Source organism: Pteropus medius, unplaced genomic scaffold (assembly GCF_902729225.1).
Source record: "Pteropus medius unplaced genomic scaffold, Ma_sr-lr_union100, whole genome shotgun sequence".
In the NCBI taxonomy this organism is placed as follows: domain Eukaryota; kingdom Metazoa; phylum Chordata; class Mammalia; order Chiroptera; family Pteropodidae; genus Pteropus; species Pteropus medius.
The window spans coordinates 14,121,664-14,143,947 of NW_024342467.1; the positions used below are offsets into that span (position 1 = coordinate 14,121,664).

At 54.0% G+C, this 22,284-nt stretch overlaps 1 protein-coding gene across 2 annotated transcripts; it reads left to right on the forward strand.

Annotated features, from left to right (window-relative positions):
- The first annotated feature begins 8,358 nt into the window (after nucleotides 1-8,358).
- EVX1 (even-skipped homeobox 1) lies at nucleotides 8,359-12,224 on the forward strand. 2 transcript variants are annotated; one of them, XM_039861885.1, is made up of 3 exons: nucleotides 8,359-9,062; nucleotides 10,670-10,917; nucleotides 11,553-12,195. In XM_039861885.1, exons 2-3 carry the CDS (start codon nucleotides 10,780-10,782, stop codon nucleotides 12,096-12,098), a joined length of 684 nt encoding a protein of 227 aa, XP_039717819.1. In that variant the 5' UTR covers nucleotides 8,359-9,062; nucleotides 10,670-10,779; the 3' UTR covers nucleotides 12,099-12,195. The 2 variants fall into 2 exon arrangements, with proteins under 2 accessions (XP_039717819.1, XP_039717809.1); XM_039861875.1 differs by having other exon boundaries at nucleotides 8,461-9,117; nucleotides 11,553-12,224.
- The last annotated feature ends 10,060 nt before the right edge of the window (nucleotides 12,225-22,284 follow it).

Genomic DNA, 22,284 nt, shown 5'->3' on the forward strand with positions numbered 1-22,284 from the left:
TTAGTGAGCGAAGAGGTACATAGAGGCCATAAAGTGGAAAGAAGAGGGGTGAGTAACGTGGGTAACAGAGGCGTAAAGCTCTGCACCAGAGATTTAAGAAAAGTTACATTTTTTAAAAAGCCGTTCCAACAGAAAAAGTTGAGAACCATATGCTTTCACTCATATGTGGGATATAAAACTGAAAGCAACAAACAAACATGACAAAGAGAGACTCATAAACATGGACGGTGGATTAGTGGTTACCAGAGTGGGGAGGAGGGGGGAGGAGGATTGAGGTGGAGGGGATCAAATATTTGGCAACGGAAGGAAATTTAACTTTGAGTGGTGAACGCACAATGTAATGTACATATGACGTGTTGTTGGATTGTACACTTGAAGTCTGTTTGATTTTATTAACCAATGTCACCCTAATAATTTGATGTATATAAAAAAAAAAAAAAGCCATTCAGGCATCGTGGAGAATCATGGAAACTTAGAAACCAGGACGATGGAATAAATCCTTAGAGCAGCAGTTCTTAAACTGGACTGTGTACCAAATCACTTGAACGTTTGTTAAAACACAGATTGCTGGGCCCCCCTCCAGAGTTTCTAATTCAGAGTTTCTAAGTCTGAGAATTTACAGTTCTAACAAGTTCCCAGGTGATGCAGGGACTACACTTCAGGAAACATTGTCAAAGGGAATCCATGGAGAAGAGTTTATAAATGGGCCTCACAACTGTGCGAGGCTCTAGACGGAATCGCCAGAGGATTGTGGGGACAGGGGTGTCCAATACCTGAGCTTCCTGCGCCACAACAAACAGCGTCGACGCCTGTGTTGGGGGCATGATTGATCAGACTGGCTGACCAGGGACATCTCTAAGGCACTCCGACCCATGCAACCCTCTGTATGTCAGCCTCAACAGGTTGGGGGTGGGAGGGCTTCTGTGCTCCCTCTAAGGAGCCACTCGCTCCCTCCAGCCGCCCCTCCTGCCGCGCACAGTTAATTACCCGTCCCTAGAAGCTGGCCCCGACCTGCCACCCATTCCTCCTGGGGTCCAGCTCAGATGGTTGGCGCTTAGGGCTGTGTGAGGCTCCCTACGGAGCGAAGATAGGCTGTCCCGAGGGGCGGGGGATGGAAATATGGGCTGCTGTAGGCTGTCCCGAGGGGCGGGGGATGGAAATATGGGCTGCTGTTCCCGGCAGTGTGGCGGGATTGGAGCCAGCGTGGATGCTGGGACACGACGTGACTTCCGCCTCTGGCGGTGGGCAGTGGGGGGCGCACCAAGACAGCAGTTCGGGAGCTGCGCTTTGTCACCGCAGCGGAAAGGGGCGGGCGTGGAGGATGGCGCAGAAAGGGGCTGCGGGGACAGGACGGGGCGGTCGACAGGATCTCAGGCCGGAAAGGGACATTTAGGGGCTCCGGGCCGCACCTGACACGGCCCTGTGCAGGAGAAGAAGAGATTGAGATTTTAGGTCGGGGGGCCGGCCTGTGCGGCCACTCCAGTCCTGGGATGGTGACACCCTGTTCTCTGGGTGTCACCTCCCTCCTGCTCTCCGTCCACTACGACGAGCCCCTGATAGCCGGTACCCCACCCTTGAAAGTCACTACCGCGGGCGCGTGCGCACCCTCACTCAAAGCCAAGCTCCTGGGCTGGGAACGCGCAGTCCCTCCACGTCGCGGCGCCCTCCGGCCCTTCTGTTCTTAGCCACCCTTCCCGTTGTGCCTTGCTCCTCTGAGACTTACGGTAACCGCTCGAGCTAGTTCCTGCCCATAGCTCACGCGCTGCCCGGGCTGCAGCCGCCAAAGCAATCTGAGAAGGGTGGCCTCTGTCCGGGTCTTTCACTCGTACCCAAGGCACCTCGGTTGTCTTTCTGCGGCGTTTGGAAACATAGGCCTCGGCCCTTGGCGCACAGAGGTAACGTCAGGGAATCTGGCTTTTGCAGGCCGGACGATTTTGGTTAAAATCCCAGCTCGGCCACTTCTCAGCTGTGTGACCCTGAGCAAGGTCCTCAACCTCTCTGAGTCAGTTTTCCCTCTGCACAACGGGAGGAACTGTACCCCAAAAGGGCTCTGTGACGGTCAATGAGGGAAAGGGACTAGCCCGGGTCAGGACGAGGCTCTATAAAAATCAGTCCCCAGAACTCCTCATACGAGGAGGGAGCGGCTTCGCTGGAGGGAGCGGCTGAGCCCACCCACCTGGTTGGACCTCCTCGCCTGGGCGGTTCATCTACCCTTCACCCCGACACTGACACCTCTGTCCGCAGTCCCACTCCACAGCGCCTCCTGGCCTGGCCAGGGCGAGTGAGGGGAGAGGAAGGGGCTGCGGCCTCCTCCACCGCCCGGGAACCGGGAGAGACGAACGCTCAGTGAACACACAGAAATGGAGACTCGCAGAGAGAGACCCGCACCCAGGAGGGAACATTTGGGGACCAAAGGGCTGGTTAAGCCTTGGAAGAGAGATCCCCACAGGTAACGTTTCCACCCAGATAGGGGTCTCGGATCGCCGGGTTGGATGGGCGCAGCAGTAGGCGGGTTGCCTCTTCCAGTTCCAAGGCGAGAGTGGGAGACACTCCGCTGCGGAGGGGGCAGGGCCAGGCTCGTCTGGCCTTTGAGCAGTTAAGCGCTTGGAAAGATTTGTGCTGAGACAAATTCTGTTGAAAACAAAGTTGAAAACCTACTTGCCCCTTGCCTCTCCCCATGCAGCAAAGGAATCCATGGTGTACAGGACTCAAAGATAATTGCCAGTTCCCTGCACACCACCAGGTCCCCCATGTCCCGAGGGTAGGTCAGTCCTGCCTTTTACAGAAGACCCAGCCTGGTGATTCTGTCCCTCCAGGGCCTAGGTTTTGAGTGGAGGCATGTGCAGAGCACAGAGGATGTGCTCAGGCCAGGATGCAGTGTGGGGAGACCTGGCCAGACACTCAGGTTTTGTTCCTTGGGCCAATAAATCATGGAAGACAGTTCGGGGGAGGCAACTTCCAGCTAATAGAAAACACCTGGTAAAGCCACGCCCCTTATCAAAGAGATCTAGCAATTGTCCCTGGGATTGGGTAACTCTGGTGAGTTTTGTCCCTTTCCAGATAGGTCCTCACGCCTCAGTGACAAGTGATGGTCAAAACCTGTACTAGACTTTGCCTCTTAGGGTCTCCAGAACCAGCTGGTGCAGTGGCATTTCTGATATTTTGGAACTTAGGCCCTGAAGATTCTTCCCACCTGCTTGGGCAAAGCAGTTAGTCCCCCCTCCCCTAAATCCCTAAGGGCCTGCTCCAGCCTTCCTGCAGACCCTTGCATAATCTCACCCAGCCTTAGCCTAGTCTTAAAAGAGGGCAAGGCCTGGAGGTCTTTTCCAGGACAAGTTCCCAAAAGGTTTAGGGTCATTTTTTTTTCTTTACTCTCCTTCATGCCCGCCTCTCCCACCCTCTACTTCTCCCAATCCCTGTGAATTTATTTGGGAGCGAGGAGAAGGAGAAAAGGCCTTGGCAGAAACCATAAGCGGAGTTTTGGGAGGGAAAGGCTCAGAATGCAGTGTCTGGTACTTTCTAATATCACCCGTTATTGTGAGTGTGGACTTGAAGCTAGGGGGAAGGGGGTTAAGTCCTGACCGTCATTTGTATATGAGCCTCCCTGTACTTCAGATCATTTAGCTGCAAAATAGGGATGATTTGTAATATCTTCCTCAGGCCTGTTGTGAGGATGGAAAGAGCTGAGACAGGTGAAATGCTTAGAACAGTGACTCTCTTACCATGTGGGGTTCCCAGACTTCCAGATGGAGTTTCTTTTTGCCCTCCTGGGAAATTATGGGTGGGGCAGGGTAAGGATAGTCCACATGTGCAGGCTCTGAGCCTTCAGCTTCTGAGGGCAGATGGGCACCTTCTTTGAGGGGCCCCTGAATGCACCTAAATCCCAGAGAGTGCTGGGGGTTTGTGGAGTATTGCCTCATGGGGGGTTAAGGCACTCCTGGGTGTTGAGGCATCCCTGAGGGCCAGGAGGGACAAGGTCTTGGAAGAAGCACTTGTGCAGGGTCTGACACTCAGCTGGGCCCTGGCAGTTTGAGTCAAGATGATCCTATCACTGTGGGAGAAAAGCCACTTCAGCTTGTTGAGGCCTTTTAAAGGAGTGTTATATAGATTAAATGAGAAATGGGCATCAATGAACTTTGTAATGAAAGCACATTTCAGGACAGTAAAGGTGAAGGACCAACCTATACCATCTCTGCTAGGGTGGGGGAGGGGGATGCCTGGGCCTCTCGGGGCTTGGGTGTTGAGGAATTGTTCATTGACTGGAACATGGGCCCTTCTAGTTGGTGAATCGAGGCAGGGAAGCTTCAAGCTTGGGAGGTCCTCTGGGCTCTAGTCCTGCCCTGGGTCCTCCTGCTCCAGGATGCAGTTGATGGATGCAGGGATATGGGCTGCCCAGGCAGTAGTCCACAGCTCAGGCCCCGGAGTTTGCCAGGCTTGGGCCTACAGAAGTCAGGCCAACAGGTATAGGGGCAAGAGCAGCTACAGGGCTGGCTGGCTCCAAGGACCTAAGGAGGAGGAGGCATGGGGTTGCAGAAAGCATCCAGTTTTCTATATCAGGCGCCTGGCCTTTCGCTTCAGGAGACAGAGAGAGAAGAAGGCGCTTGTCCAAACCAGAGTTCCAGAAGCAGCAGGTTCTGACTGCCTGAAGGAGAAACTGTTCTGTGGTGCCCACTGCAGAGTGGGCAGACTGGTCCGGGAAGTGGTCCCGATGAAATCTCCTGCCTGGGGAAGCCGGCCTTCTGGGCGTTTGAGATCCAGTGGACCTTGATTCTGGAGGGGCACATCCCGTGGTACCTCTGAGCTTTGGGTTTCCAGACGGGAATAGGCAGCCGTCACACTGCCAGAAGTCCCCTCACGCCCAATGAGCCCCACCGCGGAGACCCCGCCACGCGGGAACTTCCATGGACACTGGACCCAGGGCCCAAGATCAAGATCCATGATAGCCGGGCGACGCTTACTGTTTAAAGGGAAGTCCCCTTTGTTCTTACGTTTTACCAAAGCGAAAAGCAATACCAATTTTTTCCTGATCAAAATTTTGCTGGCACCGAAGCGGCCAAAGCAGCTGCTGGAACCCTATGTCCTTGTCCTCGGTCTCCTCGCCCCTTCCTTTCGGGCTTCACCCCCCCCCGCCCCGCATCTGGCTGGGAAGGTACGCAGAGGCTGCAGGCAGCGCACCCGAGCGGGGTCCGCAGGCCACTGAGGTATTCCTCCACCCCGACCCCCGCCCCTTCCGCCGCTCTCCGGAGCCGGGTTTTCTTGGGAAACGAAGCGGCTCCAGCGGATCAGCGCTTCTGGTGGCCCAGGCCCGGCTTCCGATTCCATTTAACACAATCCGGGCATCTTATCTTCGCGTCGCCTCCCGGGGGCTCCCACCCCCGGCCCAGCCTAGCGCCGGAGGAAGTGGAGCCGCGAGCTTTTGAAGTCTGGGGAATTTCAATCCTAGAGGAGCCGCCAGGACCTAAGCCTGTCGCCCCAGCGGAGAGGGGACAGCAGGTCCGCAGTGGGGGACCAAGAAAGGTGAGAATTGGTGGGGGCCCGGGCCGGACCCCACTGAGGCTGCTATCACCCCCCTCTCTGCTTTATGGGATTGTCCAGGCCTGGCGGCTGCCGGGACACCTCTCCTCGAATTCACCTTCTGTCTCCACCCGTTTTAGGGATAACCTCTATGATATAGTGATAACCACGCTATTAAAATGTCCCCTAACTTAAAAAATGTTTTTATCCCGTTCCCTCCTGCTTTCTTCTTCCTCGCTTTAAAAACCCAGCCTCTCTTCATCTGATGAGGAAAGGATGCTTTTGGAAGAAGTGACATTTGCTTAACAGATTTTTTTTCCTCTTGCAGGCCCTAAAGACCAGAGAAATTGAGGCTTCTTTGAGGGGACCGGAGGCAAGATTTGGGAGAGAGATGTGGTGGAGTGCAGCTGAGGGGGTCAACCCTGAAATTTCAGATAGGAAGCCCCCGAGAAGGCAGCCCCTCCCCCCGCCCCCCAGAGCCTGTGCCCCAGCTTGAGGCTGCTTCTTTCTCAGGACTCAAGGGGGAAGCTCCCTTGATCGTGCCAGACCCAGGAAGGAGACACCAGTGGCACCTCTTGATCTCTCAATCAGTACCCCGCTTTCATCTCACAGGGAAAACCCAGAGAAGAGGATCAAACGCAGAGCACTCCCATTGAATGCAAAGTGGGGGGCGGGGCAGGGGAGCCTGGAGTCCCTCTGAGAACCTGGCTTCTCCCGCGAGCCCAGCAGGGCAGCTGTGAGAAGGTGGTGGGCTCACTGGGGGGAGGAAAGGGTGGACCCGCCCCGAGCCCAGACTTGGAAGGGCCCAACACAAGGTGGACAACCCCAGCAAACACAGATGCTGGGGGCTCGACTTTGACAGGAAGGAGAGAGCTAGTCAGAGGCTCCTCAGGCTGGGAAGGGCAGGGCATGACAGAATCTTCAGATAACTCTGCACGGAAGGAAAAAGCTGTAGAATTTGATCTCCTCCACTCCCACAAAGCTTCTCTCATCTTCAAAGTATCCCCAAGATTTGGGGGCTAGTAGTGCTCAGAAGACAGTGATTTTGGGAGTCCCAGGGAGTAGAGGTGTCTGCGCAGACTTTACCTTCCCGATCCTCCCCTCACCCTTCTGTAGGGTTAACGGGAATCTTATCGAATAGAAGGAGAAGCCACAAGCAGGAGTGAGAAGGGAACTTTCCTCTATCCTTGAACCCCTTGCTTCCTCCACGGCCTCCATAAGCTTGCAGATAGGAAGACTGAGGTTGGGGGGAGGGAGAAGAGCCGAGAAAACGGAGAGGGAGGAGGCGGAGGAGAGAAAAGTAGGAGATAAAAAGAAGAACAAAAAAAAGAAAAAAAAGAGATCGAGGGACTTTTCTTTAGAATCTTGGACATGGGGGCTTTGCCTTGGGACATGGAGAAGGAGGGGGTGGTGCAGGGGCAGCCCTTTGTGGCTTAGAGCTAGAAGGTCTGAGGAGGGGGCCGAGAAGGGTAGTATTACAGAGCAGAGACCTGCATCCTGCCCTCTGCAAAGTGGGGAGAGACTGAGCTCACCTGCCTGGCCCTGACACGCTTGCTCGGAGCTGGCAAGGGGGTCGGTTTTTCTGGTGGGTTCTAGTTCACCTTCCCTGGAAGAAGCCCCGAGAAGCAACCTGCAGGCAGCTGCTCCTAAAGACGTCAAGCACGACAAATACCCTCCAGCCCTGCCATGGAGGTTCCCCTTCTGTCCCCAAAGATCCATGAGAGCCCCCAGTCACCTGCCCTTTCAGAGCATTTTCGGTGACATCTCCCTCGGGACCGAAGCCTCTGCACAGGCCCCAGGAAAAAAAACCCTGTGAGTCAAACCTCTGAACACGAATGCCACGTTCGAGCGCTCCGAACCTCTGCCCCAAATCTCCGTGAGAACAGCGACTTCTCCCACCCAGGGGCCTCTGGTGCTGCCGCTGTAGCGGCTGCATTTGTCTGAGTCTCTTCACCTGAAAAACCTGCTTTTTTGGGGGGCGGCGGGGTGGTGGGAATTCGTTTACTCTGAACGAATATCTTAAAATACGGGCAAGAAAAGAAAAAAAGGCCACTCTCAGAACCTCTCCCCACCCTACATACCTGAAGCGCAGGCGAAGCGGGGAGCAAGTGGGGAAGCGATCGCTTCTACAAATAGCCCCCCGGAGGTCAAGCCGGCCGTGGAGAGCTTAAGGCCACCTAGAAGGGGAGGGGGGAATAATAAAAAAAAAAATCAGCGAACATTTTGAGTCAGCAGCCAAGGCCTTAAAGAAAACATTTTAAGACATTTATCTCTTGCCCTGTGGGGAAGAAAAAGAGCAAAGTTCTCTTTCGGATCCCAGGAGGCATGAGATGGGCGGAGGAGGAGAGAGGGAAGGATACCCCAGGCTCAGGCTCTTTCCAGACAACTTGCGGGAGGAGGGAATGTTTTTCGGTAGCTTGTAAAAAAGACCCTGGAGCTTGTTTGAGGTTAGCTCGCCAGGGACAGGCAGCTGTAATCATGCGGGGAGAAGCGAGCCTTGTGAGTTGGCCTTCACACTCCTAAAATGCAGTTATGGATCCTCTTATCAAGGCACCAAGTTAAGAAAACAAAAGCCAAAACAACAATTAAAAAAAAATCAAAAGCGTATTCAATTACCGAGTCCCGCAGCCCCTGCGGAAACTCGCCGTGCGCGTTAAGCTCTCTTTTCTTTCGGCGGAATTCCATTTGCATCCCCTCTGCCTGGGTGTCTCCCTCTCTCAGTGTGTGTGTCTCTCTGTTTTCACACTCTCCTCCCCATTCGAGCGAGGCCCACACCTGGCGCATCACTGCCGAGCCATTAGCTCGGGTCTCCTTTCATCTTCGCTGTGGCAGACGTTTCTATTTATCCACTTGCGCTCGCCGAGTGGCGTCACCAGCGGTACTGTAATGACGATTGCAGCAGGAGGATGACAGCTTAGAAAGAAGAGGGCAATGGGGCTTCCTCCCAGAGGCGGTGCGGCACAGAGGAGCTCTCGCATCACAAGGTGACCCCAGCTGCACCGCCACCACCGCCGTCACTGTCGACACTACGCTCCGGCCACTCCGCGCCTACCCAGACGCCTGGCTTCTCTTTCTCCCTTCTGTAGCCAAGATCTGTCGGACCTCTAGGGACCCTGGGAGCCGGGGGCTAGGAACTCACTTGGGGCTTTCCCTCTCCTGCCTCCGGAGAGCCCGGGATGGAGAGCCGAAAGGACATGGTCTTGTTTTTGGATGGGGGACAGCTTGGTACTTTGGTTGGAAAGAGGGTCTCCAATTTGTCCGAAGCCGTGGCAAGCCCACTGCCAGAGCCGCCCGAGAAGATGGTGCCCCGTGGCTGCCTGAGCCCGCGGGCCGGTCCTCCCGCCACCCGGGAGCGGGGCGGGGGAGGCCTGGAGGAGGAGCCGGTCGACGGACTAGCAGGCAGCGCTGCGGGGCCGGGCACCGAGCCGCGGGCAGCCGGGGCCGCCGTTCTCGGCCCGGGGCCTCCGGCCTCTTCCGCCGACAGCCTCTCCGGCCAGGGGCAACCTAGCAGCTCGGACACCGAGTCGGATTTCTATGAAGAAATCGAGGTGAGCTGCACCCCGGACTGCGCCACGGGGAACGCCGAGTACCAGCACAGCAAAGGTAGCCACCGCGCCCCCCTCTCCCACTGCGCCCACCTTCCACATCAGTTCTGGAGGGGAGATAGACCCTCTCTTCTCTCAGGGCAGGGAGGCTGGGGTGGGGGGGACCCACCTGAGCACCTCTCCCCAGCTATCTGCGCCCTGGCGGGGCCGGGACTGAGGTGACAGCTGTGCTTTGGGGGGAGGTAGGAGACCGCAGCCCTGGGCCTGAGGGTGATTCAAAGTGCACCCCAACCCCCAGAGTTTTGTGGTAATGCTTCAACTGCGCCTGGAAGATACCTTCCCCCGGCGTGGGTGAGATCAAACGCGGATCCGGGCAGTTTGTGGCTGGCGGGGTGTAAGGCGCATCCAGGCGCGGAAGTGGGGAGTCCATAAAAAACCGTAAAATCTCAGCTGACCCGGGCCGCCTGGGTGCTGAGGCCCTCCGACCAGTTTGCACGTCGGTCAGAGGTCCAAATTACCTTGTCACTTCCCGGGCTCGGTGGCGCCAGGTCGGAAATGGTCCCAATGATCTAATTGCCTTTGGTCTCCGGTTGCATTTGAAAAGGCAGAGCTCTGGCCCTCCCCCCCACCCCTTCCCCTTTCCTTCCTAGCCCCACTTCTCCACCCAAAGGAAAAGGAGCTACAGGGGGCAGGAGCCCCACCCTTTTCTGGGTTAGGCCCAAAGGAGGGGGGGGGGCTGTCACACTGCTTTAACTGGAGATCCCCTTCCTGACCAGGGGCTGCTGTGAGATGCTGGTAAATGGCCAGGAGGGCAGTCTCCCTGAGAGAGTGGAAAGCTAAGAGGGAGAGCCCACCAGCAGATACTCCTCCACAAAGCTGTGGGGGTGGGTGGGAGAGACTAGTATGGAAAAAACAAAAACAGAAACAAAAAAATGCCCCCACCCCCTGGCCTTGGCAGCCAACACAGAGTTGAGCATATCCATCCATGATCATCTTATCCACTGGACCCAGCCTCCCCAACCATAGCATGCCCTCGGAGCAACCCATACTCCGCTCAAATATTTGAAGATAATAGGTGTTCGTACACACACTCCTATGCCATCCTGCAACACGTGCAACCTAGTGCAACGCATTCCCACACCCGCATTGGCAGCCTGGCACACACAAAAGCGAGGAAACTGTTCGTGCCCAGCATCCTGCAATGCACTAAGACCCAGAGTTCATAACGCTCCAGCAAAATGGTGTGTATCAACTCACTTGCCTGTCAGGTATGCACATCTTTGCCCACTCCAGGCAAGGGTGAGCAGAAAGCTCAGAGAGGCTGCATCTCACCTGTGCCCCAGGGCAGGTGGCTAGGGTGGCTGGGCTTCTGTATCTAGCAGGAGTAAGGGGCCTTCCAAACAGTAGCCCCACCAGGCCTAATGGCTGCTATGAGCCCCTGTCCTCCCTTCCTGGGTGCTTGAAGTCCCCAGTGCCCCAGCAGAGGCAGTGGCTGAGGCTACTGAGAGGAGGGGGTGTCTCTCTCCATCCTGGGCCTACAGCACCACATCAGCAGCGTTTGTGTGTCTGTTGTGTTGTGTATGTGCGTGTGCTCTGGGCTCCCTGCGCAGGGCCGGGCTCTGAGGTACTGGCCAGCAGTCCCAACAGTGGCAGCGAAGCCCCAAAGAGCAACAACGGTGGCAGCTCGCAGGGCACCCTGGCTTGCAGTGCCAGTGACCAGATGCGCCGGTATCGCACCGCCTTCACGCGGGAGCAGATTGCGCGGCTGGAGAAGGAATTCTACAGGGAGAACTACGTATCCAGGCCACGGAGATGCGAGCTGGCCGCTGCCCTGAACCTTCCCGAAACTACCATCAAGGTATGAGCTCCAGGTACCAGGGAGAGAGGGTGCGCCCGCGCAGGAGGAAGTGAACAGCACTGCTCGATCCTTAAATCGTGTGTGAGCCGGGAATCCATGTCTGGGGTCTCTCTGCCCACGTGGCAGCTGGGCTGGGGGTGTCCAGGCCTGCTGCAGGCACCAGGTGCATGCACCTTTATCCTCTCGACAGTCCCTAGACAGCCACTGCGGCCGTGCGGTTGACTCTGTCCCTTTCTCAGCCAAATAAACAGCCGGGATGGGGTGCCGGTGCACCAAGGGAGAGAGGCTGAAAGGGGAGGTGGTTCTGGCGAAGCGCTGCCTACTGCCTCAGATCCGTGGAGTCCTCAGTCCCTCACTACTAGTGCACTCGCACGGGTTCTGGCGGTCCGGGGGGGTTCTGGCTGCGGGAGCAGAGGGGAAGAGGGACAGAGGCTGGAGCCACTCTCTAAACCACTCCTGGAGGGATTCCGGCTCCAGGAGGTGGTGGTGGTGGTGGGATCCGCCCCGCCCAGAGGCTCTGTGCCTCGGCTCTTCCCCTTGCCGCGAACATCATCCCCTGCAGTGGGGCAGGACTTCTGGGCTCTGCGCACTGGGCAGGGTGTGGCCACCCAGCCTGTGCCTCTCCTCCCCCCCAGGTGTGGTTCCAGAACCGGCGCATGAAGGACAAGCGGCAGCGGCTGGCCATGACGTGGCCGCACCCGGCCGACCCTGCCTTCTACACGTACATGATGAGCCACGCGGCGGCCGCGGGCGGCCTGCCCTATCCCTTCCCGTCGCACCTGCCCCTGCCCTACTACTCGCCCGTGGGCCTGGGCGCCGCTTCCGCCGCCTCGGCTGCCGCCTCGCCCTTCAGCGGTCCGCTGCGCCCTCTCGACACCTTTCGCGTGCTGTCGCAGCCCTACCCGCGGCCAGAACTGCTGTGCGCCTTCCGCCACCCGCCGCTCTACCCCGGCCCGGCGCACGGACTGGGAGCCTCGGCCGGCGGCCCCTGCGCCTGCCTCGCCTGCCACAGCGGTCCGGCCAATGGCCTGGCGCCCCGCTCCACCGCCGCCGCCGCCTCGGACTTCACCTGTGCCTCCACCTCCCGCTCGGACTCCTTCCTCACCTTCGCGCCCTCTGTGCTCAGCAAGGCCTCCTCCGTCGCGCTGGACCAGAGAGAGGAGGTGCCCCTCACAAGATAAGGGGCCGCCCGCGGGCTGCCGGCTCCAGGACGCCCGTGGGGGCCCCCCTCCGGGGACTCGGCCAGCGCCCCTCCCCGCCCCCAGGGCACCGAGGGGAAAGAAGAGGGCTGCGAAGGACAAGCGGGACTCGGCTTCGAGGATGGGGACGCCCGGGAAGCGGCTCTGGCTGGCGCGTTTGTGCGGCGGGAGTGGGAACCGCGAGGCAGAAGCTGAGAGAGAGATCCACCTTTGGGGCGGCCCGCTTGGCGGTGCTTCACCGGACCCACCGCCCCTTACCCGGGTTTAGGCCGTGGCTCCAAAGCTAAATAAACTTAGTAGCAACAGCAACCAACATCCAGCTCCTCAGCACCCTCCTCTTCCCCAACACACCTCACACCCCTTCCTCACCCAGGACCCCTCCCGCCTGTCAAGGCCAAGCCCAAGCACTGGAAAGGGAAATTACTGTTTCTCTAAACAAAACGCTGTGTATGCAGAGCAGAGAGAGATTAATCTTTGCCAGCTTTTCCAAGGCGTGGCAAGGGGCTTGTGGATGGCAATGCACCAGGCATCCAGGGGAGAGGGTGAGAGAGAGGATTTACTACCGCGGGGAATACTGGCTCTCCCGCGGACCCTGGGGGCTCTCTGCCTCCCTGGAGCCTCACTTACACAACATCTTCCGGTTCTGCCATCAATCGGCACCTGATCTCTTTCCTCTCTCCTAGCTTCTTGATATCTCTCTACTAGCAACTCCATCTCCACCTTCACCGCCCCCCCCCCACGCCCCTCAGCTTTTTGTTTAACATTCGCCGGGACACTGGCTGCAGACGCTTCAGGGCCCCTCGGTGGCTTCTACCAAGCCTCTTCTCCCTGGGCCCAATACACACCCTGATTAGCAAGTGATGTGTGTGAGGAGGGTTTTTGAATGCTGAATGTATAATAATGATCACGGTGCAGCCAGTTAACAGCCCAGAGCTGAGCTGTTAACAAGGCACCCAGGGAAGACCTTAGGGAGTGGGACCTCATCTTCCTCCTACAGTATCTGGTGGCAAATTAGAGGCTATTTCCTGCCTTAGCCTACCCACCTTTTCTTCACCGGGAGTTTTCTGGCCCTACCCTTTGCATTTGGCATTTTATGTCCTTTTTACTCTCATTTTCTTCCCAAGCTGCCACTGGAGCTAGACTTTCGGATACTGGCGGGAGCTTTCTGCCCCTTCTGGAGAAACTTGTCTCCCTCCTTCACTTGGGTTTGTTTGGGAGCCACTCCCAACCTGTCATTCCACACTCATTCCTGCAGCCAGTTTTTGAGGGATAGGGGAACTGGTGCCCCCCAGTACAAGCTTTACCCTGACTGGGAGGGAGCGGTTCGTTCTTTAGGGAATGAATTTGGACTGGTTTTCCTTTGAAGCCCAAAGAATTTGCTGTTACAATTTGTTAACCATATTGCAATAAAAGCTGGACATGATTCTCATTTTAGCATTTTAATTTTGGGGGGCAGCAGGCAGTGTGCTGACTTTTTAAATTGCTAGTTCAGCCATCATAGGCTAGGGTAGGGAAGGAACGCACAGTCTCCCAAGCTTCTGTTGTGCACTGGCAGGCTCTAAATGGACACTACACAGAGGTGGAGAAGGCAAGTTCCAAGCTGCCCTGGGGTGTATGTTTTCTTAATTCTGGAAAACTTCCATGACTAAAGTGGTTCAGCAGAGCTCTGACCCCACCTGGGGCTCACTCTGTGATGCTTACTTCTCTAGTTACTCCAACCCTTTGAAGAAAAGTGACCTAGACTATGGTCTCTGTGGATCCTATCTCTCCCCCAATGCGGGGGCAGTGGGGGTGCAGCTTGAGCACTGCAGAGAGCTGGGTTTGCTGGTCAAGCTGCATCTGCAAATTAGGGTTTAGGGAAAGGAAAGAGGGGTTGGGTTGGGTTGGGATAGGAGGGTCTGAATCATCCTCCAACTGGAAGTAATCTCCAAGGGTGGAATTCTGGTCTGGTCAGGGCAAGAGGACAGACTGTGCTCAGCAGCTGCCTCATCCCCATCCTCATCCCCATAGGAGAGCCACCGAGGCTGCCTCTGAAATCTTGGTCAAAGAGGGGAGAGGTGGGTGGGACCTCAGCAGGCTGGGAGCTCAGAATTGCAGATTTCAAGCGTCCTCTGCCTGTGTATCCGTGGGCTGGTGTGGACTCCTCAGTTGGCCTCCATCCTTCTTTGAGGTCCAGAGCAAACCCTCTTGCACACAGTGACCTCTGCCCTTTCAAGCAAAACCGTGTGCTGAGGTTTCCAGCATCCTTCCCACTACTCCCCTGCCCCCAGCTCTGTGCGGCTCCCTCAGCTCCCTCGGCAGCTTGGACACTCCCAGTGCCAAACCCCTGGCAAATTTTGCGGTTACTTCCCCGTCGGGCCAAGATTGCTTGCGACAGGTAAATGGGCTGCGGGTTGCCATAATGCCAGGCGTATTTTCAGTTAATAGGGAGGGAAAATGAGGTGTCTGCAGCGATATTGGAAAGTACAAGATCGATGATCCGGCCTCGTGTCCAATCAGCAGCCTTTAATTGACTGTATTTTCTGGGTAATTGAGCCTCTCTTCCTCCAAATTGAAGTGGAAGATATAACAATACATCTTGCCAGGAGGAATTACTCATTACTTCATAATGAAATTTCCCTTTTGCCAAGGTTTGCGGTTTGGCGCTAGGCACCAATTCTCACACTCCCTCCCCCATCCTTTCACCTAAAAACAGGTTTGCCCGCCTGCACCCAGCAGCCCCAAGTGGCCTTGATACCTCTGTTTTGGTGTTGGTGGTGGGAGGGGGGATGACCATGAGGAGGGCACTGTCCCTCAACAGCCTCAATCTCTTCATCTGTGAAATGAGAAGGCTAGACGGAGCATCGGGGCTGACGTGGTATTGTCATTTTCGTTCTTCAACGTTCTGAGCGCCTCTACTTAGCTTTGCCCATCTCAGTCCCATTTTGCAGGTGGGGAAAACGGAGGCTCTGGGTCTCACACAGCTGTTAGTAGCCCATGCAGCTATGAGATCCAGGCTCCGTTTCTCCCCTCCATTGCCCTGCTTCTTTGGGTCCCAGAGGCCATGGTCACCCCTGAAGAAGTCAGACACCCCACTCCCAATTTACACTTTCCCTGGGCTCCTGCACCCAGGCTGGACCTGCTGGAGCCTGGGAGCACAGACCAGTGCTGGGCCGTGGTCCACCCGGCCCCGCAAAACCAGCCGCCCTGCAGTTGGTGCGCGCATTCATCGCGGGCCGTCGCCGGCTTGTTAGGGAGTGATTGATTGCCTTATTAAAGCGTGTTCTTGTAAGTGTGACCAAACTGATTGCATTGCATATGTTTGGGATAATGCTCATTTTAAACAACAGGATAAAGAGGATGAGCTCGGCAGAGCCTCCAAAGACGAAATGATTCCGGCCAGCAGTGCTCTAACTCTGGCATTAAATTGTCCAGTTACATAGCAAATCACTTGGTTCCTCCACCCTTGTCCCCATTTTTTTCCTGGCCTAAAGTTTGATCGAATCCCCCAATGTGGTCTGCCCCATGCATGGTTTCTCTAGTGACTATATCAGCTCTGCCTTCCCAGCCGAGAACCCTGCAGCCGCACACCCCAGACATCCAGTCCCCGTCCCCATCCCAGGCAGAGAGAAAGTGATTCAGAATGCACCCTTTCACCCTAGGCCTCCCGGGGGACATGGCCCTAGAAGGTCACCACAAATGGGAACTGAGGTCCCCGCAGCAAGTCGCGTGTCTCCCCATCCCCACCCCCAGACCTTCAGCGAGAATTTAAAAGATTCTTTTGTTCCCCAGGCTTCTCTCGCTTGCTCGCTCGGGTGCTTCCATTATCCCTCAGTCGGGGAAACCCCTGCTGCCATATGCCCGCCCAAAAGCACGGTGGACAGTTGTCGAGGACGGCTAGAAGGATGGCATTCTGCAAGTGAGAAGAGCCATTCCTTCTTAGCTTCTCCATGCATATCACCTCAGAGTGAGAGCGCCAGGAGTAGGAAGGGAAAGGAGGTTGAGGGGAAAAGAAATTGGAATTTTTTTCTAATTATTCTATCCACAACCAATTGTGATGGCCACATTCTCTTTCCGTGCCTGTTCCCTAACAAAGAAATCCTCAGCCAGCCTTCAACCACTGCAGTCGACTAGCACAGGAGCCAAACTGCAGGCAGATTGAACTTCCTAAGGGACGCCTTTGGAGTACGCTGGAATTCTGATTTGTTCAAGATGATGACAGTCATCAGGACAAGTCAGAAACGATGCCACTCCTCTGAGTGTCATTTGTAAGTGTAATCACACGGATTCGTTTGCAAGACCCAGTTAAAACATGTCTGGATAAGTGACTTGGTCCAAACAGCAAATTTCTTCCATCACTCAGGAACTCCTTCGCTCTGCAGAAGCAGGCACATCAGACTGCATTAGGGCAAAGCCAGGGCCCAGTTCACCATTTGTGCTAGCTTGTGGGACCCAGAAATGTTGACCCTGAGGAGAAAAAAGCCAACCACAAAACGCATGTTGCTGTCTACAAAGCAAACAGAAACACAAACTCGTTTCCAAAATTGCCTTCTCAGCAAATAAGTATGTGATATTCTGAGCAGGAGCAGGAGAGAAAGATTGCCACTTAAAAATAACATGAAAGCATTAAGTAATTATTTAAAACAAGGCTGTTTAGAAAAATATTTGTATTTATTGCAGCTGCTCAATTGGCCTCGTTAAAGTCGGCAAGCATTTAAATTGTGTTACAATCTCATTTAAATCCCCCTCCGTTCCAGCAGGCTGAAGAGCTTGAATAGACCAATCACTTCATAATGATGATGAATGAGAAATTAATTCAGATACAAGCAAGACAATTTAGGCCTTCATCTGTTTAAATAGCCTTCCAATATTATTCGCGATCGCGGGTCACAGATTGAATCAATTGTCCAATCTTGTGAAAGTCATATCCTTGCATCTTCATCGAGATTATTTATAGCGCAGCGAGGGCTGCTGAAAGGTGTGTGCTGTTAACAGGGACAATTACTTAAAGGGAAGCGTTTATAAAATGGAAAACAAATGCCGGGTTAGTAACAAATGGGATCAAAAGCAGCCATTCCAATCTGGGTCGCGGAGGGACGGGAGCGGGCGCGGCCCCCGCAGGCTGAGGAGGGCTGCGGGCTCGGCCTCTGGCCTCCCCACGGCCCAGGTGAGGCCGGGTCTGCGAGGCGCCGGCCTGCGCGCTGGCCGCGGTGGCGACCCGGGGCCAGCCTCGCCCTCGGTGCTGCGGCCCAGGCGGCCCAGTGTGGCCCCACCGGGCCTCCCGAGGAACCGCGCCCCGCGCACTCCGACCCCAGGGAGTTTCCCTTGGTGCTGGGGTTTCAGCCACCCCCGGGCTCAGACCCCGGTCCGACGCGCTCGGGCCTTCGTGGCAGAGGTCGAGAGGCCTCGCTGCGCGGACGGGCAGGGGTAGCTGGAGGCTTCTGGACTTCGGGGGCTCAGCCTCTTCTTAAACTTTGCCTCCTTCTAAGCCGACCGCGGGGAAGGGCCCCATTTCCACAGGGCCAATCCTCCTTCGTCGTTCCGGGACTGGAAACGCGCCTCGCGTCGCTGCCTGTCCTTCAGGGCCTGGGCCCTTTCCCCCCGCGGGCTTCTCGGGGCGCCCTAGGACCTGTGAGCAGCGTCCAGCTCTCCAGAAAAGCGCCCTTTCTTTTCTCCATCAAGTGTCCTCCCCGTCTCCCGAAACGCCCCCTCCCCTGGTGTCGTTCCCTCCACCCCCAGCTGCAGGCGTCCCCCGCCTCGCGAGAGCCCAGTGCAGCCGAGGTGGCCATCGCGACTTCGAGGCGACATGTGCCTCCCGGAGGAATCTACCTGCCCTCCTCAGCCCCGTCCGGCAATGACCTAGAACAGTGTACGCGGGCAGGTGGGTTTGTTTTTCCCGAATCGGTACATGCGCGTCTACACCGGCTCTCTGTGCGCGTCCAGGGGACACCGAGATTTTCTAGGCGGCACTCTTAGGGGACATAAGTGAAATGGGCTCGGAACAGAAAAGCGAGAAAGATCGTTTAATGTGCGGAGCCTGGAGCAGGAGAGGAGAGCGAAAAGCTCCCAGAGAACGCAGCGGCGTCCATGCGGTACCCCACGCGCGCCGCTCCCGTCCGCGTGGAGGTGGTTTTTTTCCCCCCTTCCTCTGTATTTCTGTGTTTTGAAACAAAAGCCCAACTAATGGATTCCTGGCGCTCTGAGGACCCACTCCCGGGAGCGACTTTGATGTATTGCTGTCCAATTAGTGCCTTTAATTGGTGTCCTCGGGGACGGGCCGGCCTGGAGCTGGGACACAGCCTCCTCTCGCCTCTCTCGAACACTGGAAAGGTAAAATTTATAACGCACTGTAGCAATCCCGTGGGAGCGCGAGCGAGGGAGGGAGGCACGGAAGGAAGGGAGAGATACAGCTCCGTCTTGCAGAGCCAGGCAGGGGTGGTGGATAAGGGGCCCCGATCACCCGGTTTCTACTCAGTTTCCTGACTCCCTCTCGGGCCTGGCAGGAGGGCTTGGACGGCTGTGTCGCTGAGGATTATGAATTTGCTCGAGGAAAGGCCAAGGGAGGGAGCATTGTCTGTAGAAGCCCACCCCATGTGGTCTCTCGTCTCGTTAATAATGGCTGTTTGTTAACAAGGATGCGGAGGTTAAATAATCCGGGTGGAAGATTAAACATGCCTCATCAAGGCTCTGGGAGCCGAGTAGCACAGAGACCCGAACTGCGGGCTCACTGGAGTCTGGAGGAAGGTGGGGACGAACAGCCTGCAAGGAGCCCTGGGGTAGAGGAAGAGGGAAGGACTGGGCCCCCTTTTTAGGGTGTCCCCATAAAGTCAGCGCAGGCCCAACCCCTTGACGTGTTGAATAGAAAATCCATACAAGAAGCAGCCCCAGTGAAGTGTGGATGTCAAACCCTGCCAGCAGTCTGCTGAGATCAGGAATGGAGGCCTGGGTCCGAATCCGGGGTCCCCTTTGAGGAGGGGCTATCTGCTGCCTCCTACACGGTACAAGGTCCTATCTCTGGGAAGTAAAGGGCAATTTTACCACATGTGAATAGCACTGGATTGGAAGATAGAAGATGAACCTTCTAGCTTGGGCTCTGCCCCTAACTAGCTGTGCCACATGTATTACATTATTTTCCTAGCTTCATTTTCCTACTGTACATAAGATAGACAGGAGATAGGGCTTGATATAGATGAAGTATATTTCTTTTTCTTTCCTGCGGCTCTCATCATAGTTAGGGAACTGAGCACCTGTCAAATACTCTATCCCCATCCAGTTCGGTCAAAGAGGATTTTATTCATCGAATATTTGAGGGCTTACTATTGGCCAGTCACTGTGCAATGTGTATTTTTTTAACTGAGAGCAGAATAGCAATTTGTATATCCCTGTGTATGTCATACCCAAATATAATATTTTGTAAAAGAAGACAAGGAAGAAAGAACTTGAGGAAGAGAGTAGAATTGAATGTGGGTGTATGTGTAGGGTGGAGAAACTGTAGAATGAAAGGGGAAAAAAATCAGTGAAAGAAATGTAGATCTTGTTGAGATGGCAAGCAAAGCAATGTGGGTAAGTACTGCAGTAGTTCCTGGATAGTTCATTCAGGGGAATGGAGTCCTGCTGATTTGACAGTGAACAAAAGGATCCCTGACTTTTCCCAGGGGACCCATGACTTATGTAACTAACATTGCCGATTTTCTATTTTAATGTTGTTTCCATAGTAAGAGTTCTACTCTTCAGTTAATTCTCCAAACACATCACTTTATGAATTCGCCAAACAGGGAACTCAGCTGCTAGGCTGGGACTCATCAAGCTTCTGGCTGATGGGCATTTGGGCTCAAGGAAGACAGAGAATGAGTACTCCACTGAGGTTTTTCTCCAGATCAGCAGTAATTGTAGCTCCTACATGTCTCTGCTTTCCCTTGGAAAAGTCCAGAGACCAGATTTGTAGTTCTGGGCAGTAAGGTTGGACAGCTAACATATATTAGTACTTGAGACATGCCAGTCACTGTTCTATGCTTTCCATACATTATTTTATTTAATTTCCACGACAGCCCCTTGAGGTGAGGACTATTATAATTCTCATTTTACGGATGTGGAAATTGAAGCACAGATAGTTACACAGTTAGTAGACCAGTCTGATTTCAGAGTTCACACTTATCATCACTTCACTAAAGCTGCTTTTGTGGTAAAATATAGTGGCTAAGGGCAGACTGAGAGCGTATTTCTCCAGGAGTTGCTAACGTCAGAAGTGGGCTCTAGAAAAGGGTGGCTAGTGTAGGAGGCACGATGGACTCTTGTGTCTGTCTTTAAAGACTACAACTCCACTCTGCCTTCCAGAAATACAATCTCCAATTTTTTTTTTTTTTTTTTTTTTTGCTGAAATTCGATGAGCAGTTTGGTCGAATGAATCAAATGTTTATTGAGCACCTGTTATGTGGCCAAAACACACACAATATTTTCTTTCTCCTCCAATTTGGTGCTGACACGACTTTGTGTTTGTAACCTATTACAATTAATTTGTGCTTTGCTTGAGAAGAACTCATTAGTGATGACAACTGTGGTAATGGTGATTTTATGATAGGAAATACAATTGTTTTGGGAGGGGACTTGGCAAAAGAGAGCTCATCTGTTATCTGATTTAGAGCCTGTACATCTTTAGCATCAGAAACTTTACATTGTATAAAATATAAAATATAAACATTTGGCATCTATTTATTAAAATATAAACCATTCAAGCAACTTAGAAGCACAGATTTTGGAACCAGAGTTCATGGGTTTGAATCCCGACTCTGACACTTAAAAGCTGTATAACACTGAAAGTTTCTTACTCTTGCTGACACACAGTTTTTTCATCTGCAAAATGGAGACGATAACAATGGGCATGTAGTGCTTATCTGTTGCCGTTACCCCAGAATTTAGTGCTTAAATCATTAGGCATCACCTCAATCCCTGTGGGTTGGGTGTTTCTAATTCAAGGTCAGTCCACTGGGGCTGTGGTCTCATCTGAAGGCTCAACTAGGGGTGGATCTGCTTCCAAGCTCACTCATGTGTGGTTGTTAGCAGGATTTACTTCCTTGCTGGTGGATTGTTTGACTGATGGCCTCAGTTCTTTCCTGGCACTTGGTTGGGGGCTTTAGTTTCTTGCCATGTGGACTTCTGCATAGGGTAGCTAACAACATGGCAATTGGCTTTCCTCAGGGTGAATAAGCCAGACAGCGTGCATACATGGGGTGGGGAGGCGCACGGTCTTTGTTACCTAATCTTGGAAATGACATTCGATCGCTTTCGCCATATTATATTCATTAAAAGTGAGTCACTGAACTAGTGATTGCCAAAGGGGAGGGGATGGGGGGACTGGTGGAAAAGGTGAAGAGATGAAGAGGTACAAAGTAGTAGTTACAAAACAGTCACAAAGACTTCGAGTACAGCATAGAGAATATGGTCAGTATAATTGCAATGGCTATCTGTAGAGCCAGATGAATGCTAGAGTAATCAGGGGATCACTTCATAAACTACATAAATGTCTAACCATTGTACTGTATACCAGAAATGGATATGAAAAAAAGTTGTATATACTTTGAATAAAAAAAAGAGGCAAGTCACGAGATCCAGATCCAGCCCACACTCAAAAGAAGGGGCTCACACAAGGCATCAAAACCAGGAGGCAGGGATCACTGGGGACTGTCCTGGAGGCTGCCTCCCATAGACCCTATCTCATAGGGTCCTTGTGAGGATTATATGACTTTGTACATGTGAAGAGGTTAGGACAGTACCTGTTCGCTCCAATCCCAGTCATCATCTGATCCACCGAGCACTCATTTCTTCATCTAGACGCTCTTATTTCAATTTCTCTCTTTTTTTCTTGCAAACCTGTGTGAAAGACTGTAGGAAGGGCAGGGCGGAGTCACTGCTACAAGGAAAAGGAGAAGAGGAAGCAGAATAGAAAGAGAAGGGAATGGAAGACTTGGGAAAACTCCAGGGGAGGGAGCCCTAGAGATGAGAGGTGAGGTAGGAGATACGTGTTAGCTAGCTTGTTCCTTACTTTTCAAAGGTATTCTTCCCTGCATCAAATGAATACTATTTTTACTCTATTCGTAATCATACTCAATGACATGTAGATAGTGGGCTTACACTTTTTAGTTAAGCATTTCCACATACATTATTATACTTAATTCTTACCATGGTAATGTGA

Coding starts and splice junctions, on each gene's coding strand:
- EVX1 (XM_039861875.1), top strand. CDS start 8,691: ATGGAGAGCCGAAAGGACATGGTCTTGTTTTTGGATGGGGGACAGCTT. Junction 9,118..10,669: donor CGAGTACCAGCACAGCAAAG/GTAGCCACCGCG, acceptor CTCCCTGCGCAG/GGCCGGGCTCTGAGGTACTG. Junction 10,918..11,552: donor TTCCCGAAACTACCATCAAG/GTATGAGCTCCA, acceptor CCTCCCCCCCAG/GTGTGGTTCCAGAACCGGCG.